Source organism: Brachionichthys hirsutus, chromosome 23, assembly GCF_040956055.1.
Source record: "Brachionichthys hirsutus isolate HB-005 chromosome 23, CSIRO-AGI_Bhir_v1, whole genome shotgun sequence".
Taxonomy (NCBI): domain Eukaryota; kingdom Metazoa; phylum Chordata; class Actinopteri; order Lophiiformes; family Brachionichthyidae; genus Brachionichthys; species Brachionichthys hirsutus.
In genome coordinates, this window is record NC_090919.1 from 5,400,802 (window position 1) to 5,412,202 (window position 11,401).

General features: G+C 44.5%; 1 protein-coding gene across 1 annotated transcript; it reads right to left on the reverse strand.

The window, feature by feature from the left end:
* Window positions 1–586: 586 nt before the first annotated feature.
* Window positions 587–2,538, reverse strand: tmem256 (transmembrane protein 256). The gene is made up of 4 exons (XM_068755934.1): window positions 2,413–2,538; window positions 1,766–1,803; window positions 1,492–1,572; window positions 587–1,169 (listed from the first exon to the last, which is right to left on the reverse strand). Exons 1-4 carry the CDS (start codon window positions 2,492–2,494, stop codon window positions 1,026–1,028), a joined length of 345 nt encoding a protein of 114 aa, XP_068612035.1. The 5' UTR covers window positions 2,495–2,538; the 3' UTR covers window positions 587–1,025.
* Between the last annotated feature and the right edge of the window lie 8,863 nt (window positions 2,539–11,401).

An 11,401-nucleotide genomic window follows, 5' to 3' on the forward strand; every position in this document is an offset into this window, starting at 1 on the left:
CTGCTTAATTCTAATGAGGGTTTTATGAGTCGTGATCAAGAGCTCATTGGTAATGTGTTCAGTCAATAGCCCCCGCCGGCCCCTGTGCAAAGCCCCGGCAAATTGACCCATAAGCAAGGCAAATTAGTCTTTCGAAGGATTTCACTTCAAATCCGAACACAGAGTGGTTGGTACGCGTTTCTGGCTCGGGGAGGCGATGAACTCATTTGTGTTCCGATCAGGTGCTGGAATCTGTTAAAGGTGTCGAGTGCTGCAAGAGCAAGGACTTCCCTCAGCGTAGCAGACCCTCACCTGAAAACCACGTTCCAACAGGTGCAACTTCACCCAGAATGCTTTGATCCAGAAGCACTTGGGTTCATATTTTGTAACTACAATCAAATCTATTATCGACCCGCGCCTCTTACACAGCCATGGCAACAGGATGAAAGAGCATGCATACAGTATGTTGAGCATTAATCGATATGTTCAAGTATCATGGCTCTAGAAAAATGTCTTTCAGGGAAAGATGAGAGTTTTTGATAAATATAACTGGAGATTCATCCATGTGAAGAAATCAGACAGTTCAACACTGAAAGAAAAAGCATTTATTTCATTTTCAGCCCTTCATATTCTCCTTTCTTTTGTTTTCCTCTTTGCTGCAATGGAAGAAAGCAGCCAAAAAATAAAGAAACAGGATATTGTATTATTCATGGTTGGAACCCTCCGTTTAGCGCTGGGAATGTTGATTAGCTCATTACTGATTTCCTGTCCTGGTGTAAACTTGACATGCCATTGAACTCAAACAAATGAGTCAAGGGGCACCAGCCAGCCGGAGACAGCAGTGGTAGGAAAGCGATAAATGCCGTTGTTGCCTTATCGCCTTCTCACACCCACCGGCCAGAACAGGGGGGGGGGGGGGGGGGGGGGGGTTAGATGTAGATGTGTGACAGGACACGGTGCTCGATCCTCTCAGCCAAATCTCACAAAGTTGTCCTGGTCGTCCCTGAACGGCTTGAAAGTTCGGTGTCAAAGTGAACAGTTACTGTTCAGAGAAAAATGGCTAACCAGCCGGCGATCAGAGCCATGCCCCCAACAGGAGCCGCCTTTCGGAGATCAGGATTCCCCGTCAAAGCCTGGTGGTACAAAGCGCCGCAGAACATCCCCATGCCCGCTATCAGAAGGGTGCCAGCCTGCATGGAGGAGGGCGGGGGGGGCGAAAACATCTCTAATCAGGGCAACAACAGAATGCAGATGGAAGAATGTCAGTAGGCTGAAGGCCAAATCAAGCATGCATGCTGGGTCGGCTTTGGGATACGCTGCAATGAAATGCCTTCAAAATGAAAGCTCAGACACAATCTCAAAATCAGAAGCAAAAAAAAAGTCGGTAACAAGTCATTAACATAATAATAAGCTGTTTTATATGCAACTTCTAAGAAATGACAGACAAAGCCAGCATTAAAGAGCGCCCCCCCCCCCCCTTGCAGAATCAGCACCCCAGCATGTAACGCTTACCACAGCAGGCTGGCCACATTGGGCGGCACCCAGCAGGGCCAGGCTGTGGTAGAAATGGTACTTGTTGGCAGTTTCAAATAGCTGTGAAGACAGATATACAGAGAGGAAGCACAAAATCTTAATTTCAATAAACCTCCAGTTTACAGAGTCGACGATTATATCGATCGTTAAAGTTTTCATCCACCAGTACATGCTTCCTGTCTTGTCAGAAAATTCTAGGACTATAAAAGGTTAGAATAAAAAACCTTTTAGGCTTTAAATCAAAATAACATACCACTCTCTGGTAGTCATCGGGGTCACTGTTTTTAAAACCTGCAACAGGAAGTGTGGAGAAGTTTACCTATTAGTAGAACATACAGAACATTTTGCATTCAGAGAAAGATTATATAAAATAAAACGCAGTGTATTCGATTAATGCCATGTCAACAATTAAATCATCGATAATAACGAGGTGGTACACAAATAAAAAAAAATCTCAAGACGTTTTGAAGGATGCTACATTTCGTCTCGACTATATTATCAAGAGAAAGGCAGGAAACGTCGAGGCTTTTATTTTAATTTTGTCTAAATACCAGCGAGCCCTACTTCCGGAGAACCTTTGACCTGACGACCCTTCCGCTATGACACAGTCCAGCCTGGTCACCTTCACAACACAATTGTTCATTTATATCGTAATAACTTGCTGCTATGCGTGTCACCTGCATGCCGAATTGTACATTAAAACACAAAGAAGCGGGGAAATTAGCAATATTAGTATTTAATAAGAAGAAGCCTGGTCGTTGAAGAAGCCAAACTTAAATGTGTGTTTTTTTTTAGAAGGAAGTCGGTGGAGGAAATTGTTGCCTTCGCTGTTTTCCGTATTCACCCCATTAAATAGACTCGTGGACTTGTACGGAGGATAAACCGACGCGGCGGTCCTACCGTGAGCCCCGTATGCCCCAGCTGCCACGGCCGAAGCCCCAGACAGAGCCGCTAACCTCCGGACAGTAACGGAAACGTTCATGTTCGGCAGCTTCGTGTGTTTCGGAGCTTCAGACAGGCGGAAGAACAACTGCCGGTGTGTTGCGTTCACGGTCCGAATCGTAGCTCCGACTTGTTAGCACTCCAGTTAGCACGACGGATTTATGCTTTTATAACGAACAACAACAACAAAAGGTTAACAGTGAGGACAATATTGTCGAAAATATGAATATTTTTCGTAATTTATATCAATTATTTAATCTAGAATTTAAAAGTTTGTTGCCAAGCAATTATCAAAACAAACAAAAAAGCAAACAAAAAGTTTCTGAAGAAATTGCAGGTCTGAAAGAGCTGGCAGTAAACTGCAACGCCACATCGGCAAGAATGCACAGTGGCGATGTTTCAGCTTGTCTTCTTTATTAATTCCCTCTAACAGTGGTTGTTGATTGAGTGTGTGTGTGGTTCTGTAACACAATACAGGAAATATAAAAATTCTAAGGCTACCAATTAATAAATAATAATAGCTGTGATCTTTTAGGGGCTTTTATCAGGCGTAAAATGTTCTTAGGGTACCCCCACTGAAAGCACTGTAACTTTTCTTATATTCAATGATTTTTGACCCAATGACAATGTTTAGTATTTCAGAGACACCAAGCTTCAAGTGCACTTCCTGCATTCGAATTGCAGGAAGTGAAGACTTTCGATAAAGTTCATTATTTTCTGATTTAACCCATTTGTAGAATTTGACAGGGGGTGTATTCAGAGAGCATTTTGAACATGAAAGCTACTGGTTTCAAACTGCATGTTTAACTTATTTCTAAGGGATTTATTATCTGAGCATGTCTTCTCAACACGCTGCCCGTAGCAGTGCGAACAAAACAGGAACGAACACGTCCGTCCCTGCCTGGAAACGGTTCCATTATTCGTCCCGTTTTCCCGGTCTGGCGAGGAATTTCCCGGTCTCTCTCTTCATGTTGGTGACCTGTGGTGGTAGAGAGGAAACTCTTTTTCCAATCAGAAAAATGAAAAGGTGTTAATGGCCGAGGTTCTGAAACATCACTGACCATTTGTCTTAACATATAACGGTCTCGCAAAGTCTACCTATCTAACTAGCTCGATGAGTAGACAAACACAGATAGGTGACGCAGAGTCTCATAACAGTAGATCGAGTGCTCGGTAATCTGTTGGTAATGCCTCAGGGTTTAGGTAGACTCTACCTAAACAGTCAGCAGCTACTGTCCGGACTATGCATCCCTGGCATAGAGAGCGCACGTCTCCCTCTACCTGGTAGAGGGAGACGTGCGCTCTCTTTCCTCATTCAATATAACCGAGTGAACGACAGAGCTTTGTGTGAGTTTAATTTCAGAATCAGAAGAATCAGAATTAGGTGTTTATTGCCATTGTCAATGACGGTTCACAGACTAGGATTTTTTCTCGGTGAAGTCGTGCTACATGTAACAGTATCAGAATCAGAAAAGTTTATTATCCCCATGAGGGGCAATTTGTTGCACAGCCACACAGTCATCACACAATCAAAACATAAAAAGTGCACAAGTGGAATAGAAGCGGTCATAAAATGCTGTTGATAAAACCAATGGTTGCAGGAAGAAATTAATTTTTGACTGAGTAATGACTGAGATGCAAATATACATAGTACAGAACACATCACAAAACAGCATTTCACTCATTTCTCACTACTATTCCCTTGTTTAAGATAATTAATGTACACAAAACACGCTAGCGGTAGTTTACTCTGTGTTATTGTGACGTTAACTGAAAGAAATTATATATTTCGTATTTTTACGATTGCTGAAAATGTTCTTATGACGGGGACAATGTATATGCTTAGACCGCATGGCGGAGCGGCCATATTACACTGTTCCCTTCTTTTGGTTCACCACATAAGCTAGCTACTGTCATATTAATGCTGCAAGACGAGATAAAAATAATAATTTAGTTATTCAGTTGTTCATGTGGCATTAAGCAGTGAGTTAAAAAATACATTGTATAAGATGTTGTTCATGTAATAGTTTAGAGTAGGAGGATGTTAAAAACAGTTATTGCTGACATGTAATTTTGATGAATTACCAGCGAGTTATGTTTGTGTTATTGATTCAATATAACAGAGTGAATGACAGAGCTGTGTGCGCGTTTAATGTCACTCATCTTTCACTACTATTCCCTTGTTTAAGGGCACAACATCAACTGTCGGGGTAATTCCCCGACACCCTGTGTAATAATGATTAAACGCACACAAAATGAATCAGGCAGACAAGCTTCGATACTTTACCGGTAAGGAGGGACTCTGTTCGCCCAGCAGCTGCGACCAAAAGACCTCACGGACCCTTTATTAACACGGCGAAAGTAGGCGGTTCTCAGGTATTTACATAGATCCCTACCCCCTTCGATAAAACTAGAGACAAAAGGAATTCTTCCTAGAGAAACCCTCGTGGCTTCCTCCATCTTAAAAACTCTACAATGAGACAATGAAAATAAAACAATAACTCTGACATCAACACATTCATAACATCCTGTAAACCCAAGCTAAAACAAGTAAATAACTAACTTCCAGTGACTTCAAAATAAACGTCCATTGTCACCGCTATATATTCAATATTTAACCTTAGCAAGCTGACGTAAATAACATAGATTATTGTCTACACTATATGTTATCTGTTTTAATGCAATACTTGTGCACAGTTCCAATTATTTAATTCCTTTAAACAAAAAATCCACTGACGACACCATGTATGATAGTAGATAAAAGAGGTATCATGTGACAAGCATGGACTAATCACAAAAGGGCTCAATATTAAGGCTGCAAATTCAAAACAGACATCAAAGGGCCTTTGATGTTTCAACAAAATAACTGTCTATAAATAACAGTTTAGACTTTCAGACAGAACTTTCAGAATAATTGTAACCAAGTCCACAGACAATCAGCAGACCAGGATCCCGTTGGATCCTGGTCTGGATTCAGACAATAATCTCGACAGTGAACAAATTAAAGTTCGTAGAAAGAGACGGAGGAACACCAGAAAGCAGTCTGATGTTCCTCGGCCAATTGCTGCTTGCAAACCTGCAAAGGAAGCAAGTTCTGCAGCCAAGGACCTGGATAACGTCAGACTGCTCCAGATGCTACCACGGCCAATTGCTCTTCGCAAACTTGCACAGGATAGAGCACAGGAGAAGATGTCAAAGCAGGGTCACATCAACTCTGTTGAAGGTCATCTCCATGACCTGCAGAGGAAATCTGACGATGATCTCTGCAGTGAACAAATTAAAGTAAGTAGAAAGAGACGGAGGAACACCAGAAAGCAGTCTGATGTTCCTCGGCCAATTGCTGCTTGCAAACCTGCACAGGATGGGGCACAGGAGAAGATGTCAAAGCAGTGTCACATCAACTCTGTTGAAGATCATCTCCATGACCTGCAGAGGAAATCTGACGATGATCTCTGCAGTGAACAAATTAAAGTTCGTAGAAAGAGACGGAGGAACACCAGAAAGCAGTCTGATGTTCCTCGGCCAATTGCTGCTTGCAAACCTGCAAAGGAAGCAAGTTCTGCAGCCAAGGACCTGGATAACGTCAGACTGCTCCAGATGCTACCACGGCCAATTGCTGATGTTCCTCGGCCAATTGCTGCTTGCAAACCTGCACAGGATGGGGCACAGGAGAAGATGTCAAAGCAGTGTCACATCAGACAGCAGTCTGATGTTCCTCGGCCAATTGTTGCTTGCAAACCTGCAACGGAAGCAAGTTCTGCAGCCAAGGACCTGGATAACGTCAGACTGCTCCAGATGCTACCACGGCCAATTGCTCTTCGCAAACTTGCACAGGATAGAGCACAGGAGAAGATGTCAAAGCAGGGTCACATCAACTCTGTTGAAGGTCATCTCCATGACCTGCAGAGGAAATCTGACAATGATCTCTGCAGTGAACAAATTAAAGTTCGTAGAAAGAGACGGAGGAACATCACAAAGCAGTCTGATGTTCCTCGGCCAATTGCTGCTTGCAAACCTGCACAGGATGGGGCACAGGAGAAGATGTCAAAGCAGTGTCACATCAACTCTGTTGAAGATTATCTCCATGACCTGCAGAGGAAATCTGACAATGATCTCTGCAGTGAACAAATTAAAGTTCGTAGAAAGAGACGGAGGAACACCAGAAAGCAGTCTGATGTTCCTTGGCCAATTGCTGCTTGCAAACCTGCAAAGGAAGCAAGTTCTGCAGCCAAGGACCTGGATAACGTCAGACTGCTCCAGATGCTACCACGGCCAATTGCTGATGTTCCTCGGCCAATTGCTGCTTGCAAACCTGCACAGGATGGGGCACAGGAGAAGATGTCAAAGCAGTGTCACATCAGACAGCAGTCTGATGTTCCTCGGCCAATTGTTGCTTGCAAACCTGCAACGGAAGCAAGTTCTGCAGCCAAGGACCTGGATAACGTCAGACTGCTCCAGATGCTACTATGGCCAATTGATCTTCGCAAACTTGCACAGGAAGCAGCCAAGGACCTGGATAACGTCAGACTGCTCCAGATGCTACCACGGCCAATTGCTGCTTGCAAACCTGCACAGGATAGGGCACAGGAGGAGATGTCAAAGCAGTGTCACATCAACTCTGTTGAAGATCATCTCCATGACCTGCAGAGGAAATCTGACGATGATCTCTGCAGTGAACAAATTAAAGTTCGCAGAAAGAGACGGAGGAACATCAGACAGCAGTCTGATGTTCCTCGGCCAATTGCTGCTTGCAAACCTGCACAGGATGGGGCACAGGAGAAGATGTCAAAGCAGTGTCACATCAGACAGCAGTCTGATGTTCCTCGGCCAATTGTTGCTTGCAAACCTGCAACGGAAGCAAGTTCTGCAGCCAAGGACCTGGATAACGTCAGACTGCTCCAGATGCTACCACGGCCAATTGCTCTTCGCAAACTTGCACAGGATAGAGCACAGGAGAAGATGTCAAAGCAGGGTCACATCAACTCTGTTGAAGGTCGTCTCCATGACCTGCAGAGGAAATCTGACAATGATCTCTGCAGTGAACAAATTAAAGTTCGTAGAAAGAGACGGAGGAACATCACAAAGCAGTCTGATGTTCCTCGGCCAATTGCTGCTTGCAAACCTGCAAAGGAAGCAAGTTCTGCAGCCAAGGACCTGGATAACGTCAGACTGCTCCAGATGCTACCACGGCCAATTGCTGATGTTCCTCGGCCAATTGCTGCTTGCAAACCTGCACAGGATGGGGCACAGGAGAAGGTGTCAAAGCAGTGTCACATCAACTGTGTTTGTCATCTCCATGACCTGCAGAGGAAATATGACCAGGCTATTTCAACTACGGACAATCTGCAGAAGCAGCGGGCAGAGGAAATTGCTTCTCTTCACCAGAGCCTTCACCAAAGTGCCACAAGCCCAAATCAATACGGGAAACTTGTCCATCGCATTTGGGGAAACCGGGAATATTCTTTGCTTTATGGAATCACCCTTTGAGTTTGCCATGTTTTTCCGACCATCAAATGTGTTGCCATCGCTATTAATGCTATTGTCCATTGACAAAGTCACATTAATCCCACACACACATTAGGGGTGCTGGTTCATGTTCTCACTGCAGGTTTGTCTAGAGAGCGTGCACATCCTCGTGTGTGTGTGTGTGTGTGCGTGCTGGAGGGGGGGCAGGGGACTTCTTCCAATTATCTTACACAGTGCATTACTTGGGAGCCGCTAAACCACAGCTTCCACACAGCTTCGTCTTTAGCTGACTCTGGCATAGAGTTAACACAACGCACACAATTAACACATTTTAATGAGCATGTAGCTAATTAAAAATACGACTCGCGAGTCACAAGCCTCCATCATTATCCGTGAACTGAATCTACAGCCAGTGGGGTGGGGGTGGGGGTGGGGGGGGGGGGGTGTGTGTGTGCAAGTTTTCCATCTGCCATTAATGACTTCAATTGAATGCAAGGCTGGACGCGGCCTTTGCAAAGACTCCACACACAAACGGCAGGTTATTTCCATGCCGACCCACGGCGGGTTGGACCGTGAGGACAACCCGCTTCCCGTGTAATTACAGGAGAGCAACATAATTTCTTATAAGAATATGACAATGCAATAAATGCGATTCCATTAAAAAAAAAAAAACATGCATCTTTTTCTTTCAGCTTCCCACACAAAGCGTGGGTTGTTTTATAAAATCCCATATCCTCTTCCTGTTAGCGACATTGTTAGGTTTGTCCGGCGGCATTGCATTTTTGTTCAACAAGTCAATTCGAATGGGCAGCAAATAACGTGGAAGCCGGCCAACTTGTTAACGCAGAAATAAAACTCTGCTTTGTTTCCAGTTTGCGGCTCACAGACAGATAAAAACCTCCGACTTGTCATTATTTAAAGAAACAAAAAGCTGCACTTTGAATGGCGCTTGGTGAAATGGGAATCTGAAGTGCTTTCCCTCCTCCTCCGTAACCATTTCTCATGTCTCACCGTGAAAATACAAGAAATATTGGAGAAATAAAAGAACATCTCCTTCCTGAAAGCAATGAAATATTTTTTTTTCTGCATTTAAATCCTTGCCCGCCAGCTGAGGCTCTACGCCCAGATACAAAGATTTTAAATCAAGTCCACATTTCTGAAACTCTCCCTCAGCAGTGATGTGTTGATGATGTCCTTCACTGTCTTCGGCTGCAGCCACAGCCAATTATCTGCTCGAGCGCGTGCACGGTGTGCATTCTGCCCTGGTGTCGCAGTGTCTTACGCTGCAGCTCTGTCGCCTGTCCATCTCATTACATCCCTGGTAGCGAAGCGGAAAGAATGAGGAGAGAGACACAGGAAGGGAGCGAGGATGAGAGAGAGACGCGACTGTCGGGGAGTCCGGGCTATTGTGCGATGGGGGAGTTACACACACACTGGACTAAAACAGCCTCAGGAGCACACGCTGTCTCAGTTCTCACATCTAAACTCCAAGATGTTGTTCTGCGGATGTTTCTAGCAACATGGTTTGCTTCTCTTTCTTTTGACCCTGAACGGAGGGTCGTTTCTGATTCAATTCAATTAAATTCAGTTTTATTTATATAGCGCCAGATCACAACATAAAGTCATCTCAAGGCACTTTACAGGATCTGGGATATGACTCTATGTGAAGATACACGCAAAGAATTAGAGCACATTTCCTGGTGTTTTGCACAAAATAATTTCTCTTTGAATTGAAATGCAACCTTTTTGTTGTTTTTTTTGTTTAAATGACAACAACAGTTTTTGTGGAAAGTTCCAACTTTTGAAATTGGTCGCTGTGTAACCGGGCAGAACGCAACTGCCACGAGCACGGCCCCACTTTCCTCACAACTCCCAATCAAAACTATGATGCTTTATAGTCCAGGTGTGCTCTGGGTAACAACCCTTAATCCTTATTGCCCAAAGAAAGTTGTATATTTTGGTTATTAATGAGGTTGTAGAAGAAAGGATTTGAACACAGAGGTGTTTTGTTGATTTGTGGTTTTGCCTCCACTTCGCCAACTACTGGCCTGGCGTGTGTACTACAGGGTTTTTTTTTTTAATCTGTTTGCCGTTGGATCCTTTCCATAATGTTGTCAAATGAATGCACACAAAATAAAAAATAAAAAAAGAGAGTGATTTTATTCATTTTTTAGCAAAACTTTTTTCATGCAAAGAGGGAATTAAATATGTCTCCACTATTTACCAATGCGAAATGTATTCAAACTAAGTCACTGTGGCTTCAAAATGTCAGATTGCTTGTTTCCAGTATTTAGGTGCAAAAACAAACAATCAGACATGCAGGGGCTGAAGACTTTAAATATGCACACAGACGCACACATCCTCATGCGAAGATGCGGTTATAGCAGGCTCCCCACATTGAGCGAGCATAATTAGGGCACTCATTAAGCTCATCTGCAGCTCTCTTCAAAGGAGATCGATGCAAATGGTCAGGATTTAGCCACAAGCAGCAATTAGACCAAAAATAATATCCGAGCTGGAGTCACCACAGTGAGGCAAAGTCAGTTTCACTGCAGGGTCTGAATGTATTTTAGTTGCTGTGACAACCAGCGAGAGGAAAGGGGACCAAACACAGACTCAGAGTTGAGCAGAGGGCACAGGTTGATTTACAGCGGCAATTGGAAAGTGGGACATGAAGGAGGAGGCAGGAAGTGAGGAGAAGATCCAGGAGGTGAAGCAGCGAAGGCAGAGGAACTGAGGCTTGAGGGAATGGACTGCTGGCAACAAAGGCTCATGTATCCGCATCCATAATAGAAACCCAGGTGTGCTTGAGATTCACGTAATCAGTCCACACCAAGAAGGGATGATCCGCCCCCCCGAGCCAGTGCCTCTACTCCTCCAGGGCCAGTTTAACTGCCAGCAGCTCCCAGTCCCCCAGGTCATAGTTGCGCTCCGTATAGGAGTGAATCTCCGGGAGAAAAATGCACAGGGCTGTAGATTCTGGGCCGGCCCAACCCCCACATCCATGGCATCCACATCCAGAATTGCCGAAAGGGATTTGGCTGAGTGAGAGCAGGGGCTGACATGAAGCGCTCCTTGAGGATATGGAAAGCGACATCTGCCTACGGGGATCAGAAATCTCGGCTTTGACGTAAAGCCGATTGTCCAGGACCCGCAGAAGCACCAGCCGGACATGAGAGATGTGTTCCTCCATGGTGCAGGAGAAAATCAGAATGTCGTCAAGATAGACGACCACCAAGTGGTTCAAAAATAATCACCCAACACATCATTGATCAGGCTTTGAGTCGGTTGAACCACTTGAACTCACAATGATTACCGGACAGGATTAACTGGAGTTAGATGGTTTGATGAGTGACGGGTAGATTGCCGTCCAGTGCTCTGACTACGAAGGGAGTCTCCAGGAGCTCAGTGGGAAATCTAGCCTGGCGTTCCACCCCCGGCCTAATCAATAAAATTGTCCTCAGCACTTGAGTCAACCAGA

What these genes read in the sequence shown, in the direction of transcription:
- tmem256 (XM_068755934.1), bottom strand. Translation starts at nt 2,494, where the DNA reads ATGAACGTTTCCGTTACTGTCCGGAGGTTAGCGGCTCTGTCTGGGGCT. An exon ending in TGGGGCATACGGGGCTCACG is followed by an intron (nt 1,804 to 2,412) that starts GTAGGACCGCCG and finishes TTCCTGTTGCAG; the next exon opens with GTTTTAAAAACAGTGACCCC. An exon ending in AATGTGGCCAGCCTGCTGTG is followed by an intron (nt 1,170 to 1,491) that starts GTAAGCGTTACA and finishes TCCTCCATGCAG; the next exon opens with GCTGGCACCCTTCTGATAGC.